Below are 22,770 nucleotides of genomic sequence, written 5' to 3'. Positions count from 1 at the left end.
GCATTCTTTATACACAATTTAAAGCTTCCAGAAATACAAAACTTTGAGAGTTAAGGAAACCGTAACTTCCATCAGGCCTTCCGGCCCTCATCTCCATAATAATTGTCAGCATTTTGTTGCTAATGCCTCCTAGTGTTTCATACTTATACTAATGCTACTATTATTTTGCATGTATAATACTGATTATATTGCTTTTCAGTTTGCTTCTTTTTTAAACGATGTATTTTTTTACTATCTCTATGCCAGTATATGTGAATCTATCTCACTTTTTAGTATTATAGTCAGTTGTTTATGTGAACCATAGTTTATTTAATTAACTCCAATTACTGAGCATTTGGATTGTTTCTGTTGACTGAAAAAAAATGCACAATCCAAAAGTTGAGAGTTATGTTTTATTTAGCAGACATTCTGAGGACTTCAAGCCTGGGAGACAGCATCTCAGATAACTCTGAGAGACTGCTCCATAGAGGTGGGCGTGGGGGAAGCCAGGATATATAGGAGTTTTTGCAACCAAGGGCAGGTACAAGTTGGAACATCAAAAGATTATTGTTAATTAAAGAAAGCCAGACATCTCAGGTTACTAAAATTAGCACTTTTCTATGTATGGGAAGATGCAAAGTCTTGGATCACTGAAATCATTCCTTAGATATTCACCTCAGCTATCTGGGGCCAGTATTCTGTGTTTTCTCATCCTGAGTCTCCTCAGCGTGCACCGTTGCGGGGTGCGTGGCTGCAGCAGTTGACTGCTAGGTTGTGGGCATTCCTGGTTTCCATCCTGAATTCCCTCAGGGCTCACTGTCTGGGCTTGTGGGCTTGATGGCTGCAACATCCTTTGTTTACCAATATGGCAGGCAGCATTCTTAGTTCACGTTTCTAATTTTTTGATATTATGATCATCCTTGTACATATATCTTTTTAAAATTATGGAACTCTATATTTTTGGCTGCGTTGGGTCTTCTTTGCTGTGTGCGGGCTTTCTCTAGTTGCGGACAGCGGGGGCTACTCTTCATTTCGGTGCGCGGGCTTCTCATTGCGGTGGCTTCTCTTGCTGCAGGGCACGGTCTCTAGGCCCACGGGCTTCAGTAGTTGTGGCTCGTGGGCTCTAGAGCTAGGGCTCAGTAGTTGTGGCGCACGGGCTTAGTTGCTCCCCGGCATGTGGGATCTTCCTGGACCAGGGCTCGAACCCGTGTCCCCTGCATTGCCAGGCAGATTCTTAACCACTGTGCCACCAGGGAATTACCGACTCTTCAATGTTTAAATTTTTGATAACTGCTAAATTAACTTTCTAAAAACTTTGTATCAGGTTGTACGAACTGTGTAAGCTTATTTCATCACACTGTAGCCAGCACTGGATTTTAAGTTTTAATTTTAAATATATTTTCATTATTTTTTAATGAAAATGTGATCATACTATCTATGACCTATATACATTGTATTGTGATCTGCTTTTTACATAATAGATTATCATGGACATTTTTCTATGCTAACAAATATAGGTTTATGTCTTTTTTTTTTTTTTTTTCCTCAGTACGCGGGCCTCTCACTGTTGTGGCCTCTCCCGTTGCGGAGCACAGGCTCCGGACGCACAGGCTCAGCGGCCATGGCTCACGGGCCCAGCCGCTCCGCGGCACATGGGATCTTCCCAGACCGGGGCACGAACCCGTGTCCCCTGCATCGGCAGGCGGACTCTCAACCACTGCGCCACCAGGGAAGCCCTCATTCTTTTTTTTATGGCTGAGCGATATTCCATTGTGTATATATACACCACATCTTCTTTATCCATTCATCTGTTGATGGACATTTCGGTTGCTTCCATGTCTTGTTCACAGCCATTTCTTGATTCACTTTCTTATCTTCTAAGACATCAATATTTTCTGGTTTTCCTCCTATTTTTCTGGTCTCTCCTTCTCATTTTGCTGGTTCTTCCTCCTCGAGCACTGCACTCTAGCCCAAGGGCACAACCAAACCAATCCCCAAATCCCATCTTTAGGGTTTTATCTCCTGGGACCACTCCCAGTTCCAATTCTGTAGCAGTCTGGGTCCAATCAGGAGATAGAAATCACTCAGTAGATTAAACAGGAGATGTTTAATATAATAATAATTAACTATAACAAAAGAATAACTATATATATAAGGAAACTATATATGGTACCCTAGGGCTGAGGGAGAGTACCCAAGGAAGAATAAACTAAGAAGGGATTCAGGGCTTCCCTGGTGGCGCAGTGGTTGAGAGTCCGCCTGCCGATGGAGGGGACACGGGTTCGTGCCCCGGTCCGGGAAGATCCCACGTGCCGCAGAGCGGCTGGGCCCGTGAGCCGTGGCCGCTGAGCCTGCGCATCCGGAGCCTGTGCTCCGCAACGGGAGAGGCCACAGCAGTGAGAGGCCCGCGTACCGCAGGAAAATAAAAAAAAAAGAAAAGGGATTCAGATCTCAAGGGCAGGAGGCCTTTAGAGAGCATGGGCTACATAACATAGGGGTCTTGCAGAAGGATCAAATGCCTGGTATGGGACCCTGTGGATCACAGGCAGCTGTATGTAGGTCAGGCAAGAATCCTGGTTTCCCTGCCTAGTATGCTTTAGATAGGTTATGGCCAGGCCAAGGCTGCAAGGTCCCAGAGGGATCACTTTGCAGGCTTTACCAGATGTTCTCACACCCACAAGTCTGACCTTCACCCTGTCAATCCCCTTCCACTCCCTCTGTTATGTTGGAGATTGCAGGAAACCTCTTTCTCCTGCAATGTTCCTCCAGCAACTTCTACTGAGAAAAGTTAACATAGTGGGCACTTTAAAAGAGAAATGCTTAAAGGAATTCTGTTGTTTATCAGAAAGCATTTATTGAAGGGTTTGTTTGGAACTGAGAGGCAGTAAGTTGATAACCCACACATCACCTCAAAGTTCATAAGCTCCAGCTACACTGGTTGTTGTTTGAACAACTAGGCATAGTCCCACTTTAGGTCCTTTGCATTAACTTTTCCTTCTTCTGGAACACTCTTCCCCTGGGTATCCCCTCCTTTAAATCTTTGCTCAAATGTCATTCTCTCACTATTTTAGTATTGTACCATTCCTCACTCCTGCTTATTCCTGCACTATTTTTTCCTTTTTCAATATAGCTCATCCTTTTTTACTATATGGGATAATTTACATATGTATTATGTTTATTGTCTGTTTCTCCCTGCCAGAATGCAAGCTCCAGAAAGACAAGGATCTTTGTTTATCAATATATCCCAAGAGCCTAGAACTGAGCTTGGCACATAGTATTTGTGCCAAATATTTGTTGAGTGACTAAGTGAATTACTGAGACAAACATGAGATATAAAGGGGAAGATATAAAATCATCTAGTTAAAATATATACCCACATCTCTTGTTTTTCCCTACTAGATAAAATCCAAACTCGTTATCAAGATTCAACTAAAAAGTCATTCCTTCTATAATTTGGACACTGATTGCTGCTGCAAGATTGAGCAAGAAACAAGTTTTCCTCCTTTGACGGGTCAGCAGAAGAGGTATTTGATTCTGGTCTGGTTGATTGCTGCCTGCGCGTTTTTGGTTAAGCTAACACCAGTGCACTTTAGAAGACTTTGGAAACAGCTGGAAGTCAGCATTAAGCCAGCTATAGAGGCATTTACAGGATTCCATGACAAGCATGGAGCCCTTGGAGAACAAAAATAGACCCATAGAGCAGAGGTCTTCAGTCTGGAGCAGGCATACTCCTGCACATCCTGGAAGACAGCCCAAGTACACCTGCAGTTTTAAGGAAACGGCTTTCCACATTTCAACTTACATTTCCCTGAAATTGGTCTGCTTGACAACAAGTCTGAATACACAATAGTCCTCCTTCCATTTACAAAAGAAAAACGTCTCTTACATCACAGTTCAAAGAGAAGGACATAGCAAAATACTGGTTTCAAAGAAAACTTTTGAAAAAGTAATCAAGGCAGTTTTGTCCATTGACAGATGAATGGAAAACAAAATGTGGTACATACGTACAATGAAATTATTCAGCCTTAAAAAGGAAGGCTGACAACAGCTCCAACATAAATAAACCTTGAGGACTTTATATTAAGTGAATAAGCCCATCACAAAAGGACAAATACTGTATGACTCCACTTACATGAGGTACCCAGAGTGTCAAATTCAGAGACAGAAAATAGAACGGCTCTTACCAGAAGCCGGAGAGAGCAGGGGGAATGGGGTGTTATGATTTAGTGGGTAGAGTTTCTGTTTTTCAAGATGAAGAGTTCTGAGATGGATAGTGGAGATGGTTTCACACAGAACTGTACACTTAAAAATGGTTAGGATGGTTAAAAAGAAAAGTACCAGGCACGTTAAACCTAGGGGCTTCCTGTCAAATACGTATTTCTGTAAACGATTTGGCTTTAGATAGCGATACTTGAAAGCCTGTATTGAGATACTCTTGAATCACAACGCCAAAGCAGTATGGATTATTTAAAATGCAAGTGCCATTTTTTTGATGGGCTTTTGAGAACCAGTGGCTAAAACTCACCAATAGGAACTTCACAGTTTAAGATTGTGCGTGCTTTTACAAAATCAAATAATATGAAATATTTATTCCAATTACAGTCAATCCACATCTCATTCCATCTAGTAAAAATTTTATTTTCTATTTCCCTTTAATAAAAAATGCTTTATTTAAACTTACACTGAAAAAGTTTCTCTGTCAACTTCAATGTGCGAGAAGGTGTTATAATTTCCCCCAAATTTTGTAGGCGCTACGCCGGCAAATGCGTCTGGCTTTCAAAGCTCGCGAAGGTGTTGTGCGCTGCCCTGGGTTCGGTTTTGCGCTGTTCCCAAGCCGCCGGCACCACTCCACGCGAAGGCGAGAAAGTGGGCGACTGCGGGAGCGCCGTGGGCCCGCCCCTCCGCGGCGGGGGCGTGGCTCCCCGTGGCCACCTGGCTCTGGGCTCTTCTTCCGCGCAGCGTTTGCTGAGTTCCCGCCACATGTTGAAGTTTCACTTCCAATCGCCACTGCTGGCTCCTCCTCCCAAGGCCTTTTTCCGAAGCCGAGTCTTCTCCCTCTGGGGAGCCGAGAGCGCCAGCCATGGCCCCGCGGCGCGGAAAGGCGACGGGAGCAGCTTCGGAGGCGGAAGCCGCCGCCCCCAGGGTCTCGGCGCCGCGTGTGAAGGGCGTCCCGACCGAGCCTAGAGAGTCCCCGGCTGTCCGTGACGCCGCCCGGCCCAGCGCGCGGAGGTGCGGCCCCGCCAGGCCGTCGGGATCCCGGAGGGAGAAGAGCGGCCCGGACCCCCAGGAGAAGCGGCAGGTACGCTCGCGGGCTGCCCGCGCCGAGGACCGGGTGGAGGGTCCGCCTGCTCGGACCGAAGGGGTGATGCCTCCCGCGGCCCCAGGGCCGCCCCTTCCCAGGCGTGCATCTCGCCGCGAGGGCACCGCGCGCTCCGCTCGGGAGCGGAGACCCCAGCCGGGGCCCACGGAGGTCCCCGAACCGCTGGTCCCAGTCCCCAGTCTCGGGCGCGGGAAGGAGGCGCCCGGCTCCTGGAAGCCCCGGGCGGTACTGGAGAAGTTGAGGCTGAGCCGCCAGGAAATCTCTGAGGCGGCGGAGGTGGTGAACAGACTCATGGACCACCTGCTGCGGAGACTGCAGAGCTGTGAGTCCGAGTTCAAAGGCGTCGCGCTGCTGCGCACCGGGAGCTACTACGAGCGCGTGAAGGTGAGCTGCGCCGCCCCTCCGCTGCAGTTCCCGCGTACTCCTGCAGTTCCTGCATACTCACCTCCTACGCGCCCCTCACTTCCCTTCGGAAGTAACTCAGACTCGTGTTCTTTTGTGGTCTGTGACATAGCTGTTTTGTTTTGGCTTCCCATCTAGATTGCAAGCTCCATTGTCACAGAACGTTTTGCACAACTTTGAACCCTTATACGGCTGCTCATTTTATTGCTATGGACTCAGTGATATTTGTTTATTGCAGAAAGATGGTGTTATGTATCGGTCTTTGGATCTTAAAACTCTTTTAGCACTGAAGACCACTCATATAATTCCATCTAAAGCTTCTTGAAAGCCAAGTGAGCAAAACTTGCATCAGACTAATCTGCCTGGAGCATGATTCTTACTACATAAATGTCGATCAGTTCTATTATGTGGAGGGTCCAAAGGGAAGAGAAAGTTATTAGTTAGAACTGGAGAACGAGAAGACAGAGAACAGTCTCCCAAGAGAACCACTCTCCTTTTTATTTATTTATTTTTTAAAACTTTTTATTTCGTTTTGGAGTATAGTTGATTAACAATGTTGTGTTAGTTTCGGGAGTACAGAAAAGTGATTCAGTTATACATATACATGTATCTATTCTTTAACAAATTCTTTTCCTGTTTAGGTTGTTACTTTATATTGAGCAGAGTTCCCTGTGCTATACAGTAGGTCCTTGTTGGTTATCCACTTTAAATATAGCAGTACCCCTCTCCTTTTGAAAATCAAGCTGATGGAAGGAAATTCAGTGAAATTTGTTTTATCTAAAACATGTATTGCTTTTAAAAAACTGATTATAAAAGGTATATACGTGTTCATTGTAGAGTTGACCCACTGCCTGCCCTCAGTAGGTTCCCACAGCACAACAGTACTCCTGCTCCATACCTCTTTCCTCAGCCTCTCCCGTATTTGCCCCTGTTCCGTGTTGATGTCCCTGGAAATTTCAGAAAAGCAAATAGAAGAACAGTATTATTCCTGTTTGTTTTATTCACGGTTATTTTGGTGTATTTTCTTCTGTTATGCATACACTTAAATTTCAAAGCTGGATTCCAAACTTTATAATTGGTAAAGGGATAGACAAAAGACACTTCTCATTAACTCTTTTATTTGGATTCATATTGACGCATTTCCATTCATGTATTTTATTGTAATATTATCAAATTCTAGGTGAAAATCTGGAAGTTTTCTTGTAGAAATTCCCTGTGGGATTTCCAGTTTATAATGTTCTTTTTGTCCATCCCCAGCAGCTCACCCCCGCCTCCCTCTAAGCCACCATCATCTTTCACCTGAATTTTGCCTTTCCAATCTCCTTATTTGCCTTCTTCTAATATCTCCACAGAGGCCAGAGTAAATTTTTAAAAATACAAAGCTAAAACCTGGCTTCTCAATGAACATGATGGAATAAAATCTGAACTCCTTTCCAGGATCTACAGGTCCTCGCAGAATCTGGGCCCCGGCCTCCGCTTCAACTTCATTTCATGTCACTCTTCCCCTTGTCCACATGGACTGATTTTTGTTCCTTGAGCTAAAATTTTAAAAGACTTGACAATTCCAAGTTTGGAGGAGATGTGGAGCAACTGAAACTCCCTTGCATTGATGCTGGGAGGATAAATTGGTACTACGTCTTGAAAACTGACATTTTTTTTCTAAAGTTCAAGATTTGCCTGTCCTGTGGTCCAACAGCCCCACTCCTGGGCACATATACAATAGCAACGGGTGCTCATGGCCGCCCAAAGGCATATGTAAGAATGCTCAGAACAACTTTGTAACAGTTAAACTCAGAACTATCAGTAGTAGTTAAAAACTGGAAACAAACCAAATACTCAACAATAGAATAAGTAAATCTATTTTGGTATATTCCATTAATTCAGTGGAATACTACACAGAATGAAAAAGAACAAACTACCACTATAGACAGAACGATATAGATGAATCTCACAGTGTTAAATGAAAGAAGTCAGGTCTAAAGGGTACCTACTATATGATTCAGTTTATATGATGTTCCCAAACAGGCAAACCTAACCTATGGTATTAGAAGTCGGAGTTCTGGCTGCTCTTGGTGGAGGGTTTCTGGTCAGGAGTGGGAATGCTGCTGGGGATGGGAAAAGGGCAATTTAGGGTGCCCTCAAGGCTTACTGTCCTTACTGGGATTCAACCTTTTTTTTTTTTTTTTTTTTTTTTTTTTTGCGGTACGCGGGCCTCTCACTGTTGTGGCCTCTCCCGTTGCGGAGCACAGGCTCCGGACGCGCAGGCTCAGCGGCCATGGCTCACGGACCCAGCCGCTCCGCGGCATGTGGGATCTTCCCGGACCGGGGCACGAACCCATGTCCCCTGCATCAGCAGGCGGACTCTCAACCACTGCGCCACCAGGGAAGCCCTCGACCATTTTTCTTGAATAAATCCTCCTTGGATTGTTGCAAGCCTTTGGTTAATTTACAGAGACCTGAAAAAGTTGAATTTGACCTTTTCTGCCCATGTTCTTGTTACTTTTATGGAAAAGTGGATTTTCAGAGGCTTCTACTTCATTCCCACTGATGGCACTTCACGTGTTTGTTTCACCCCCATAGTATGTCCTAGTCAGCTTGGGCTGCCATAATAAAATATCATAGACTGAGTGGCTTAAACAACAGACATTTATTTTCTCATAGTTCTGGAGGCTGGAAGTCCATGATCAGGGTGCCAGAACGGTTAGGTTCTGGTGAGGGCTGTCGTCCTGGTTTGCAGATAGCAGCCTTCTCCCTGTGTCCTCGCTGTGTTTCTCAGAGCATGTGTGCAGAGACACAGCAACCGATCTCACTTCATCTAAGTCCACCAGTCCTATCAACTAGGACCCTACCCTCATGATCTCATTTAACCTTCATTATTTCCTAAAAGCCCTGTCTCCAAGTACAGTTACATTGGGGGTTAGGGCATCAGTATATGAATTTTGAGAGGACACGGTTCACTGCACAGCATGGTACATCTCAGTTTGGACTAGCCACGTTCACATGGTCAAAAGACATAGGGCAGGGCTTCCCCGGTGGCGCAGTGGTTAAGAATCCGCCTGCCAATGCAGGGGACACGGGTTTGAGCCCTGGTCTGGGAAGATCCCACATGCCGCGGAGCAACTAAACCCGCGCGCCACAACTACTGAGCCTGCGCTCTAGAGCCCGAGAGCCACAACTACTGAAGCCTGCGGGCCTAGAGCCCGTGCTCCACAACAAGAGAAGCCACCACAATGAGAAGCCCGCGTACCACAATGAAGAGTAGCCCCCGCTCGCCGCAACTAGAGAAAGCCCGCGTGCAGCAACAAAGACCCAACACAGCCAAAAATAAATAAATAAATAAAATAATTAAAAAAAAAAAAGACACAGGGCCACCAGATACTGTGTTGAATAGTACGGTCCAATAGCTGTACTTGAAGCATACTCCTAATGAGTAAAAGACTTGTGCATTTTTAATATAGGAAAATAATCATTTATTATAATTGCTGTAATTATTATTGTGGTGATGAAGAAGATTCTTTGAAGTTCTTATTTATTTATTTTTGGCCACGCTGCACGGCTCGTGGGACCTTAGCTCCCTGACCAGGGATGGAACCCATGCCCTTGGCAGTGAAAGCATGGAGTCCTAACCACTGGACCGCCAGGGAATTCCCTGAAGCTCTTAAAATGCTGTGGTTCAAAGACATTAATGTAGTTAGTGTATGACTTGGAGCTCATACTCATTTGGCTGACTGTTAGCTGTAAGGAGAGGGCCCTTGCTCAACTAGCCAGGAGGTAACTACACATATTTTTGAGACCAGTGACAGGGGGCTGGCTCAGTGTGTAGCTTTGTAACTTAAAAGGTAGCACTTTAAATTTCTTTAATTTTATCAATCTTTAATCTCAGGAAAAAACTGGTACAGATTTTTAAAGCTTGCATATTATTTTTAATTGTTTTTAAGAAAATGCGTATAGAACCTACAAACTGAAGCCAATACTCTTCACCTAGCTCCCTTAGTCTCACTCCCAGAGGGTATAAATATTAGAAATCTTGCTTTTCATGGTAGGATTTTAAGTGGAAATTTTAAGAAAAAAAATTTTAGTTGGTTGGAAAATATTCACAAGCAAACACATCGGTGCTATTTTTACTGTTTCTTAGATTTCTGCTCCTAATGAATTTGACGTTATGTTCAAACTGGAGGTCCCCCGAATTCAGCTAGAAGAATATTACAACAGTGGTGCTCACTACTTTGTGAAGTTCAAAAGAAATCCCAAAGGAAATCCTCTGGGTCAGTTTTTAGAAGGGGAAATATTATCAGCTTCTAAGATGCTGTCCAAGTTTAGGAAAATCATTAAGGAAGAAATTAAAAATATTGAAGGTAAGATCTTTGACTTTTGATTCTTAAAGATCTAATCATGTCTACTAATTGCCTCTCCTGATCTTTCTTGATCTCCCTGCAGCAGACTGTTGACTACTACCTCCTAGAAACAACTCTTTGCTCTTGATTTTAGTCTACTATATTTTCTTGGTATTCTCCCTAAATGTTGATTGACTCTATTTTGTTTGTTTTTTTGGTTTTTTTTTTTTTGCAATGCATGCTTTGAAGGGAGTGAACTGGGAGAAGTGGTAGCAGTTGGGGGCACGAACCCGTGTCCCCCGCATCGGCAGGCGGACTCTCAACCACTGCGCCACCAGGGAAGCCCTAACTCTGTACTCTTTGATGAACATCTTCCCACTTCTCCCACCTCCCCGCCCCTGGTAACCTCCATTCTACAGTCTGCTTCTCTGTGTTTGACTTTCTTAGCTTCTCCATATAAATGAGTTCATGCACTTTGCTTAGCACAACGACCTCCAGGTTCATCCATATTGTCATAAATGGCAGGATTTCCTTCCTTGTTAAGGCTGAATAATATTCCATTGTCTATATATGCCACAACCTCTTTACCCATTCATTCATCGGAGGACACCTAGGTTGTCTCAAGCATCTTGGCTGTTGTGAATAATGCTGCAGTGAGCAGTGCTTGCTCCCTGGGTCCTGGTGCTCACTGCCTCTCTGTATGACACGCCTCCACCCTCCGGGCTGGGCTGTTGCTGTTTTGTTTTTTTCAATTTGGCTGTGCCACACAGCTTGCAGGTTCTTAGTTCCCCGACGAGGGCTTGAACCCGTGCCCTCGGCAGCAAAAGCGTGGAGTCCTAACCACTGGACCGCCAGGGAATTCCCGCTGAGGTCTTCTGAATCACCTCTCTCCTCCCTGCTGCTCATCTGGCCTCTTATGTAGGCTTCCCTCCAAACCACCATACACAAATTTAAATGAAAATTTAATCACAGCACTCCCAAACCCCAAAGTCTTTGGGGGCTACTCGTTTTATATACCAGACAGAATCTTGATAATATACCCCATAATGGGTATCATCAATAAATACTGGCTCAATGAGTAAAAAACTGCCTTGTGGGGTCATTTTCTTCTTTAGAACTAATTTTCATCTTACACTTAGTACTTATGGATCTCCAATTATAGCTATGTTATTTTCCCTGTGTTTTTAGAGAAAAGTGGATTGATAAGCCCTTTCTTCTTTATTAATATGTTTAAACAGATACAGACGTCATGGTGGAGAGGAAGAGAAGAGGGAGCCCTGCAGTAACACTTCTGGTTAGAAAACCTAAAGAAATATCTGTCGATATAATCCTGGCTTTGGAATCCAAAAGCAGCTGGCCTGCTAGCACCATGGGAGGCCTGCCCATCAGTAACTGGCTTGGAGCAAAAGTTAGGAACAGTTTAAGACGACAGCCATTTTACCTGGTACCCAAGCATGCAAAGGAAGGAAGTGGTTTTCAAGGTATCTTGACTATGAAGGTTAACTTAAAAGACGTCCATATAAAGGAGTCGTTAATGTTACATACTAGGGCAGTGAAAGATCAACTCGTGCTATTGGCATTTCAAGAGCCATTAGGCTAAATAGGCTACAAGATGGGAGTTTAGTGATAGATGGAATTGAAAAGGGCATAACTGTAATAGTAATATCAAGTACTCAGCTTTAAAATGTCTACTAGCCCATGTTTGAATGTTGTTTTTGTTTGTTTGTTTTTAATAAAGAAAAGCAAGTACTGGCCTTGGAGTCAGACTGCCCTGGGTCTGAATCCTGAGGCTTCTTCCCTTACTAGCTGTGTGATCTGGGGCTAGTTATCGAGCCCTGCTAAACCTGTTTGCTCATCTGTATATGTTTTTATTACACTAAAAAATATACAAATTCCTTCAAACTTGTAATCATCCATAGTTTACTTTATCTAACATAGGAGATTGAATGTCAACTAAGTACAAGTATCGTTACACATAAAGTAAACCTAGAAGGTATGTCTTTGCATTGAAGTTCATTTTCAGAATGATACTTTATGAGCATGGCAGGGACTGTATACACATTTCATCATATTTCTCAATACCTCATGTCAAAGCATAGATACAATAAGTGCTAAAATAGAAAAAAAAAATCAATAAAACTACAATATTCCCAGATATCTAAACTATCTGCCCAGCATTTTAAATTTATTTAAATATTTTAAAAAGTTATTCATCAATTTCAATGTTGACATTCCAATCAATGAACATGCAAAGCTTTATTTAAAAAAATAATAATTCATACACTGTTGATGGACGTGTAATACGGTACGATCCCTTTGAGAAAAGGTCTGGCAGTTTCTTAAAAGGTTAAACATATATCTTCCCTAATCCAGCATTAAGTCCATAACACATTTATATAAGAATATATGTACTAGCCCAAATCTGGAAAGAGCCCAGAAGTCCATCAAAAGATAATGGATAAACAAACTGTAGTACATTCGTAAAATGGAATGCTACTCAACAACAAAAAACAATGAACCACTGATAAGAGGATGGATGAATACTAAAAACATTAAGACAGGTGAAAGAAAACAGAAACAAAGGGTCCATACTGTATGATCTCAATTATAGTAAGTTCTAGAACAAGCAGAATTTATCTATGGTTTTTTTAAAAAATTAGAGCAGAGGTTGCCTGAGGTGCTGGGGATTGATTAGGAAGGGACAGGAGAGAACTTTCTGGGGTGATGATAACTTTTTGATGGGGGTTTAGAAAGATCCCACATGCCACAACTAAAAATCCTGCTTGCCTCAAGGAAGATGCCGCACGAGGCAACAAAGAACACATGTGTGGCAGCAAAGAACCCACGTGCCATAACTAAGACCCAACACAACCAAATAAATAAATTAAAGAAAACGAAAAACAAATGACACAGGTGTAGTCATTTGTCAAAACTCATCAAATGCTACATTTAAGATGTGTGCATTTCACTGTTTGCAAATCTTACCTAAAAAATCACACACGCAAATAAATATTGAACTCCAGTTCATAATATTCATGCTGAAGTGTTTATGGGTAAAGTATTCTAATTAGTTCCAAAACTTGTTTTTTTAATTTTTTAAACAAATATTTATTTATTTATCTGGCCGCGTCAGGTCTTCACAGAATCTTTGTTGTGGCATGCAGGATCTTTGGCTGTGGTGTGCAGGCTCCAGAGCACACGGGCTCAGTAGTGGTGGTGTGTGGGCTTAGTTGCCTGGCGGCATGTGGGATCTTAATTCCCCGACCAGGGATCGAACCCGCATCCGCTGCATTGGAAGGTGGATTCTTAACCACTGGACCACGAGGGAAGTCCCCATCCACAACTTGTTTAAAAATAACAGTTTTCTTAAAAAAAAAGAATTTATGGATGGATAGATAAATATGTGATAAAGCAAGTATAGCAAAACATTAATTGTAGAATGTAGGTGGTAGGCATGTGAATGTTTACTATAAAATTCTTTCAACTTTTTCTGTATATTTTTGAAGGATTTCAAAATACTAAGTTTAAACCCACTTGAAAAAATTCCTCCAGGTGGTTAAGCTACCCAACTCAGTATGCTTAAATTCATTGTTTTCATTATTGTTTCTAATTTTAGGTATTGGAATTAAATTTTAATTTAGCTTTGTTTCATAAATTTATAAAGCATTCACATGGTTCTAAAGTCAAAGCTACAGAAAAAAGTATTCTTAGGGAAACATAGCTTCCCTTTATGTTTCCTCTACACTCTTCTTTCCTTCCCTGATTGGAAGCCCTATAATTGTTTTCAGTTCACCTTTCATTTTTAAAAAGTACAAGTAAGTACATATATATATATATATATATATGTATATATATTCATATGCAACACCCCCTCTTTAAAAAGTACTTTTCTATTTTCACTTAATAAGATATCTAGGTTATCACTCCATAGCTCTGTGTAGAGATAGCACTCGTTCCTTTTTTTAAAAAAATTCTATACTGTTTTTAAACGTTACTTTCCATTTACAGTTACTACAAAATATTAGCTGTACTTCCCGTGTTGTACACTACACCCTTGTAGCCTCTCTTATATCCAGTAGTTTGTATCTGCCCCTCCCCCCCACTGATTACCACTCATTTGTTCTCTGTATCTGTGAGCCGTCTTCTTTTTTGTTATCTTCACTAGTTTGTTTTATTTTTTAGATTCTACATGTAAATTACATCATACAGTATTAGTCTTTCTCTGTCTGACTTATTTCACTTAGCATAATGCCCTCCAAGTCCATCCATGTTGCTGCAAATGGCAAAATTTCGTTCTTTTTTATGGCTGAGTAGTATTCCACTGTATATATATACCGCATCTTCTTTATCCATTCATCTGTTGATGGACACTTAGGTTGCTTCTGTATCTTGGCAATTGTGAATAATGCTGCTGTGAACATTGAGGTGCATGTTATCTTTTCGAATTAGTGTTTTTGTTTTTTTGAGCACCCATTCCTTTTTATAGTCTGTTTTTACAGCTGGTCAAGGAATAGTAAATCCATATCTAATTTTGCTGGTATTGCCAAAATCACCTCCATACAGAATTCACCAATTTGCATTCCCACAGAAGTGTATGAGGGTACCCATTTCACCCTCAGCTTTAACAACAGAACTCATTAAACCCTTTGGAATTTTTGCCAATAATCCAAAAAGAGAGAAATGATACTTCAACATAGTTGTTTAAAATAAACTTTTAATTTTAGAATAGTTTAAGATTTGCAGAAAAAGTACAAAGATGATACAGAGAGTTGCTATATACCGCATACCTATTTCCCATTATTAGCATCTTACATTAATATGACACATTTGTCATAATTAATGAACCAATATTGGTATAGTCTTGTTAATTAAAGTCCATACTTTACTCAGATTTCCTTGATTTTTACCTAATGTCCTTTTTCTGTTCCAAGATCCCATCTAGGATACCACATTGCATTTAGTTGCCACATCTCCTTAGCCTCCTCTTGACTGTGACAGTTTCACAGTCTTGCCTTGTATTTGATGACCTTGACAGTTTTGAGGAGTACCAGTCAGATATTCTGTGGAACGTCCCTCGTTTGGCATGTGTCTCATGCTTTTCTTGTGGGTTAGACTGGAGTTCTGAGTTTGGTGGAGGAGGACCGCAGAGTTGAAATGCCATTCTCATCATATTACATGAAGGGTACATCGTGAGTATGACTTAGCACTGCTGGTGTGGACCTCGATCACCTGGCTGAGGGAGTGTTTGCCAGGTTTCCCCACTGTTAATATCCTCTCTTTCCCTCTTTTCATACTGTGCTATTTGGAAGGAAGTCACTGTGCACAGCTCACACTTAAGCTCACCTCTTTATTTTTTTTTAAATTATTTATTTTTATTCGTTTGTGCCAGGTCTTAGTTGTGGCTCACGTGCTCCTTAGTTGCGGCATGTGAACTTTTAGTTGCGGCATGCATGTGGGATCTAGTTCCCTGAGCAGGGATCACACCCAGGCCCCCTGCATTGGGAGTGTGGAGTCTTAACCACTGTACCACCAGGGAAGTCCCTAAGCTCACCTCTTCAAGAGCAGAGTATTTACACAAATTATTTGATATTCTGCATTGGAGATTTATCTCTTCTCTCCCATTTCTTTTCGGTACACGGGCCTCTCACTGTTGTGGCCTCTCCCGTTGAGGAGCACAGGCTCCAGACGAGCAGGCTCAGCGGCCATGGCTCATGGGCCCAGACACTCCGCGGCATGTGGGATCCTCCCGGACCGGGGCACGAACCCGTGTCCCCTGCATCGGCAGGCGGACTCTCAACCACTGCGCCACCAGGGAAGCCCTCTTCTCTCCCATTTATTTATATGGACTCATGGATATTTGTCTCATATTTTGGGCTATAATTCAATACTGCTTTCATTTTTTTGCTTAAATTGTTCCAGCTTTGGCCTTGAGGAGGCTCTTTCATTTGGCTCCTGTGTCCTTTTGACAAACGTCCCATAATTGTGGGTTTTGTTTTGTTTTCAGCACTAACTCACTTTCTGGTACTACAAGATGCTCCAGGCTCATCTTGTGTATTTCTTGCTTCAGTCCTAGAATCAGCCATTTCTCCAAGGAACACTGTAACCTTTTATTGGAGAGTGTACTAGAGCCATGACCTGGGTGCTATGTGTGCTCTGCTGGAGTAGCAGAGGAAATATATGTATGATTACTAACCGCAGCATATGCACAGCTCTATAGGTATTTCCGTGTGTCACCACCTGTATCTGTTTTAAGTGGTACATGAGTTCACACTGATGTCTCGAACTGTAATCTGTTATCACGTGGATCATTCTACCTTCTCTCCTTGCTCTCTGTAACCTCTCATCCCAACAGCGAGAAACCTGGCTCCCACCATCTGCCACCCACCTACTCCATTGTTCCTTGTTCAGTTCCAATCCACATGTATGGATGGTTCGGAATTGTAAATCCATTCCCCTGTGTGCACAGCGCATGTGTACAGTTCCTTTTGCCTTCAGTCTTACAGACCCCATTTCCAAAGTAACTTAGGTCATCACCTTTTGCCCCCATGCCGTTCAGGGAGTTTGTGTCATACATTCGTAATACAGTTAGATCCCTTTTCACAGTCTGCATTACTTCTTGAGATCCCTTGACCTTCTAAGTGACCTTTTAACAGTTTGTGTATGTTAAGGTTCACTCTCTGTGCCATGAAGTTCTGTTGGTTTTGACAAATGCATTGCATCGTGTATCTACCATTACATGATACCAACAGTTTCACTTCCCTAAAAAGTCCCTGTGCTTCACTTATTCAACCCTCTGCATCCCAAACCTCTGGCAACCGCTGACCTGTTTACCATCTCTATAGTTGGCCTTTTTCAGAATGGCATAAATGGATGCTGTACATGGATTTATACAGCAGCTATGAGCACACCTATCTCTGTGCCACCTTCCCCATATATTTATTGTCTGTATATTGTGTAGGCTTTACTATACTCTTTATTCTGTCCCCCCAAAATCTTTGTCTGTCCTTGAGCTATACCATATTGTCATATATGACTTTATAAGTCTTGATATCTGCTCTCCCACTTTGTCCTTCTTAAAGAGTGATTTAGATATTCTTGACCCTTTTATTTTCATAAAAATGCTGGTATCATCTTGTCAAGGTCTACAGAAACATTGTTTTTGGAGTTTTGATTGTGAGTGCGTTGACTCTATAGATGAATTTGGGGAGACTTGATATATTTACAATAATGAGTCTTCTAATTTATGTGCAGGTGCACATCTCCATTTATTTAGATTTCCTCTAATACTTTCCAGTGAAGTTTTTTCTGGGTTTTGTGTTGTTTTTTTTTTTTGAGGTACGCGGGCCTCTCTCTGTTGTGGCCTCTCCCGTTGCGGAGCACAGGCTCCGGACGCGCAGGCGCAGCGGCCATGGCTCACGGGCCCAGACGCTCCGCGGCCTGTGGGATCTTCCCGGACCGGGGCACGAACCCGTGTCCCCTGCATCGGCAGGCGGACTCTCAACCACTGCACCACCAGGGAAGCCCATCAGTGAACTTTTTGAATTTTCTCCACAGAAAGTTTATATGTCTTTTGTTAGATTTACTCATAGGCAATTGTAACGTTTTATTATGAAAAATTTTAAACCAATAGAAAAGTAGACTGAAGAATATATTGAACTCATGCATACCTGTCACCCAGCTTCTTTTGTATTTTCTACATATACAGTTATATCATCTATCAGTAATGATGGCTTTATTTTTCCTTCTCTTACTGTGCTTGCTAGGTTAGCCAATGCATGTTGAACAGAAATAGGGATAGCACACAGCCTGCCTTCCTGATTTCAAAGAAAAAACTTCTACATTTTACATTAGATTATCATGTTGCTGTGGTTTTTTTTTTATAATCTACCTGTTATTAGATCAAGTTTCCATCCACATTTAACTTACTGAGAGGTGTTTTCTTTTAATGATGAATGAATGTTAAATTTTATTAGCTGTACTTTCTGCTTCTGTTGAGTTGATCATATGTTTTTCCCCTGTTCTGTTAATGTGACAGATTATATTGATTGATTTTTAAAATTATAAACCAATTTCTGTTTAAAACAAGATAGTGATAGGATGGTCAGAGCTTAAAAGAGCTATCCATGGTTAAAACTTGGGGAGAAGGGGGAGATCATTCTATTCTTACATAAACTCGCAAAAAATAGAAAAAAAGGAAATGTTCCCTGGTTCATTTTACGTGAATACCCAAACTTGCAAGGATGGTATAAAAGGATAAACAAAAAACTTCAATCAATCAATTCAAATTATTATTGAAACAAAACGTCAACAGACTGTATTTAGAAATATATGAAAGGTAATACGTCTTACCATGGCTAAATGTATTAAGCCCTGAGTTCTCCCCCCAATTTTTTTTCTATCTTGGCACATTGTTTGCTTGTTCAAATCACTTGTTTTAATATGTAATCACGTTATTTATCTGTTCACTTCTTTTGGTCTATCTCCTCCTAGAAATTTTTCAGGATGATATTTTAATGAAGGAAATCGTTTAAATATTGTGTTGTTTATATTGTTTGTTTTTGGTAAAGTGCTTTTCTATTTTTCTTTTGGAAATTAAGAAGAAACATGGCGTCTGTCCTTCTCTCACATTGAAAAGGAAATTTTGAAAAATCACGGACAATCTAAAACATGCTGTGAAATTGATGGAGTGAAATGTTGCAGGTAACCTCCTTATTTTGTGAAATGACAGATTATCAATAGAATGCTTAGTTCTTTGTTGACTCCATAGTTTAAACCTGAAGATGATCATTGCTGGGTTGAGTCCTGGGGGCAGTGCATGGTTGGATTGACCTGGGGTATTAGAGTGTAAGAATGAAACCAAGGAAGCCAGGTCCAAGGGACTAAGGAAGAGTGTTGTTAGAAGGCAATGGTGGGACTTCCCTGGTGGTCCAGTGGTTAAGACTCTAAGCTCCCAACACAGGGGGCCTGGGTTTGATCCCTGGTCAGGGAACTAGATCCCGCATGCCACAACTAAAGGATCCCGCACGCGGCAACGAAGATCCCGCGTGCATGCCACAACTAAGACCCAGCACAGCCAAACAAATAAATAATAAAAATTAAAATTAAAAAAAAAAAAAAAAAAAGAAGGCAGTGCTGGGGAGCACAGTCCTGAGCCTGGATTATATGGATGTAGATGTATGAAAGTAGGACAGAGTGAAGGGTGTGAACACTAGTCATGACTAGCTGTGACAACTGGATTTGTCTTAGTGTTCTGGTTGCTTCAAGGTAATGAATATTAATGTTGCATAATGGGAGGAGACCAAAGGACCACTCTTATTGGATGCTGGTGCTTGCTTTGAGGTGGTTTGGCTGTGTTGAAGGCCAGGGACTGACCAGGTAAATTTGAAACAACACTGAGAGATGGGTAATTATTTTTCTTGGTAGCACAGACACCATAAAGAACTGAGCTTGAAAAGGAATCATTCATTTGAGTTTCTAAAGTTGTCTGGAATAAGGATCACAAAAGTTAAAAGGTTAAAACAAGAATGCCCAATGTGCAGGCACAGGAAGTTCTTTAAGGCTTCCTATGCAGGCTTTGAAGCAAGCATTAAGAAAAATATATTGTTGATTAGGCTTAGTAATTTTATAAACATTAAGTTTTGTCAACTGCTAAATAACTGGATGATTAATGTAAACCAAAATAAGACAAAATCATTTTATAAAAATTAAAACAAGATTTTTCTAGGTACTAAATAACTGGATGAATAATATAACTATACGCCGGTTTCGTGTAGTTGAATTAATCCTAATAGAATAAAACATTTAAGCCAGGAACGGGGAAGAGGAAAGGAAAAAATAGGTTCTTGAAACTTTAAAGCATGTATTTGAAAAAATAATTAGGTTTTAGAATGACTCTGTAATTGTATGATTTATATATATCGGGTTGGCCAAAAGGTTCGTTCAGTTTTTTCCGTAAGATGGCTCTAGTAGCACTTAGTTGTCTTTAACATCATTTGAAACAATTTTGTTAGATTGTATTGACAGCTGTCATATCAATGTGCATTAAAAAAAACTTATCAAAATCGGTGAATTTTTGTGTATCCATTTTAATATTGAAGATGGAAGGAAAAAAGCAACATTTTTGGCATATCATGCTTTATTATTTCAAGAAAGGTAAAAACGCCAACTGTGAAACGCAAAAGAAGATTTGTGCAGTGTGTGGAGAAGGTGCTGTGACTGATCGAACATGTCAGTAGTGGTTTGTGAAGTCTCATGCTGGAGATTGCGCGCTGGACAATGCTCCACGGTTGGGTGGACTAGTTGAAGTTGATAGTGATCAAATCGAGACATTAATTGAGAACAATGAACGTTATAGCACGCAGGAGATAGCCGACATGCTCAAAATATCCAAATCAAACACTGAAAATCATTTGCATCAGCTTGGTTATGTTCACTGCTTTGGTGTTTAACTTATGGGTTCCACATAAGTTAAGTGAAAAAACCTTCTTGACCATATTTCCGCATGCGATTCTCTATTGAAATGTAACGAAAACGTTCCGTTTTTAAAACAAATTTGTGACGGGTGATGAAAAGTGGATACTGTACAATAATGTGGAACGGAGGAGATCGTGGGGCAAGCAAAGTGAACCACCACCAACCACACCAAAGGCTGGTCTTCATCCAAAGAAGGTGATGTTGTGTATATGGTGGGATTGGAACAGAGTCCCCTATTACGAGCTCCTTCTGGAAAACCAAACAATTCCAACAGTACAGCTCCCAATTAGACCAACTGAAAGCAGCACTGATGAAAAGCGTCCAGAATTACTCAACAGGATATGCATAATCTTCCATCAGGATAATGCAAGACCTCATATTTCTTTGATGACCAGGCGAAAACTGTTACAGCTTGGCCGGGAAGTTCTGATTCATCCGCCATATTCAGCAGACATTGCACCTGTGGATTTCCATTTATTTCGGTCTTTACGAAATTCTCTTAACGGAAAAAATTTCGATTCCCTGGAAGACTGTAACAGTTCTGGGACCTGGAACAGTTCTTTGCTCAAAAAGATAAAAAGTTTTGGGAAGATGGAATTACGAAGTTGCCTGAAAAATGGCAGAAGGTAGTGGAGCAAAACAGTGAATACGTTGTTCAATAAAGTTCTTGGTGAAAACGAAAAATGTGTCTTTTATTTTTACTTAAAAACCAAAGGAACTTTTTGGCCAACCCAATATCTTTATTGTTTTTTGTATCTATATGTATTATAATATCTGTATTGTTTACTATATCTCTATGTTTTTCCTGTAAGATACCTAAAGTTCTTTGTGGAATGAAACAGGTTGTAAAGAAGTAAAAATAAACGGTTTTCTTTTTTATTCAACAGGAAAGAGTGTTTAAAACTAATGAAATATCTTTTAGAACAACTGAAAAAAAAGTTTGGAAACCGAAAGGAACTGGATAAGTTCTGTTCTTATCATGTGAAAACTGCCTTCTTTCACGTCTGTACCCAGGACCCAGATGACAGTCAGTGGCACTCCAAGGATTTGGAGCTCTGCTTTGATAACTGTGTGACATACTTTCTTCAGTGCCTCAAGACAGAACAACTTGAGCATTATTTCATTCCTGAATTCAATCTCTTCTCTCGAGACCATATTGACAAGCTAAGTAAAGAATTTCTGTCAAAGCAAATTGAATATGAAAGAAACAATGGATTTCCAGTTTTTGGTGAATTTTGAAATTATATTTTTAAAAAGAATCAAGAATTAGAGTGACTTTATAATCATTGAAATGCGTCACAGCAATGATTGACTAAAATGATTATTCAGCTCTCTTTCTCTTCATAAACTCTAATCAATATAAAAGGATGGATTATCCTAGGAAACAGATTATTCAAGGAATAAGAAGCAAAGGAGTATTTAAAATGTAAAAGCCTTACCAGAGTGGCATGAAAAGAAGGACAAAATACATATCACCTCAATTAAATTCATCAAGCACTGACTGAACACCACCTCTCACCTAGCACAGATGTGTGGAAGGAGGCAAGGTCATTGCCTCCACGAACTGGTAGGTTTTGTTTAACATACAAATATGTTTGGAAGCCATGTCCTGTCCTATGTGTTAGGATAGGTAAGAAGGAAATGAAAAAAACAGGCTCTGTGTGTCCTGGGAAATTCTTAATCTTTCATAGAAAAATAGAGGATACTTTTCTACACATGGCTAAATATAAAACATAACTTTCTTTTAAGTAACACTTTTATATGTATTTCTGAAAAGGCAATACACACATGGTAGAAAACTCAAAGAAAAGGGTATGGGGATGAAATGCCATCCTCTCTCCTCTGCACTTAGGCAGCATTCAACTTGAGGCAGTTGCTGTCTGTTAACTTTTCCCTATTCAGATATTTTGCACATTTTCTTACTGGCTTTTTTAAAGTGTGTTGTCATTCTCATATCACGAATAACTTCTGTGTAGACTGTCTATACCAATTTTTGTGTCTTCTAGTGAGAAAGGTTTTAAAATTAAAATTTTGAATGTATCAGTCTTCTTTATGCTTGTGCATTTTATGTTATCTTCAACAACCTAATGTGTTTGAACGTACTAAAAGCTGGACATTTGGAGGAGAGTTTTGGGGACAGCGTATGATAAATAAATAGAAACTTAGGCAAACAAAAAAATCCAAGCTACTTTTAACTCCAGGAAAAAATGAATGTGTGAAGAAAACTAATCATAGTCTAATTTGAGAATATTACTCAACTGT

At 41.0% G+C, this 22,770-nt stretch overlaps 1 protein-coding gene across 1 annotated transcript; it reads left to right on the top strand.

Annotated features, from left to right (window-relative positions):
• Positions 1–4,790: 4,790 nt before the first annotated feature.
• Positions 4,791–22,551, top strand: CGAS (cyclic GMP-AMP synthase). Its single transcript, XM_022590386.3, has 5 exons — positions 4,791–5,683; positions 9,837–10,056; positions 11,274–11,516; positions 18,633–18,735; positions 21,396–22,551. The coding sequence occupies exons 1-5, from the start codon at positions 5,060–5,062 to the stop codon at positions 21,745–21,747; spliced, it is 1,542 nt and encodes a 513-aa protein (XP_022446094.1). The 5' UTR covers positions 4,791–5,059; the 3' UTR covers positions 21,748–22,551.
• Positions 22,552–22,770: the final 219 nt, after the last annotated feature.

The sequence above is a fragment of the Delphinapterus leucas genome, chromosome 12, assembly GCF_059928025.1.
Source record: "Delphinapterus leucas isolate spDelLeu-1000000601 "Yukka" chromosome 12, BTC_Dleu_Yukka2, whole genome shotgun sequence".
In the NCBI taxonomy this organism is placed as follows: domain Eukaryota; kingdom Metazoa; phylum Chordata; class Mammalia; order Artiodactyla; family Monodontidae; genus Delphinapterus; species Delphinapterus leucas.
This window is presented reverse-complemented; position numbering and strand designations above follow the sequence as displayed.

Excerpts from the sequence above, each read along its gene's own strand:
- CGAS (XM_022590386.3), top strand. The coding sequence starts at position 5,060 with ATGGCCCCGCGGCGCGGAAAGGCGACGGGAGCAGCTTCGGAGGCGGAA. Across the intron at positions 11,517-18,632 it reads GGAAGGAAGTGGTTTTCAAG|AAGAAACATGGCGTCTGTCC; the intron begins GTATCTTGACTA and ends TTGGAAATTAAG. Across the intron at positions 18,736-21,395 it reads GATGGAGTGAAATGTTGCAG|GAAAGAGTGTTTAAAACTAA; the intron begins GTAACCTCCTTA and ends TTTATTCAACAG.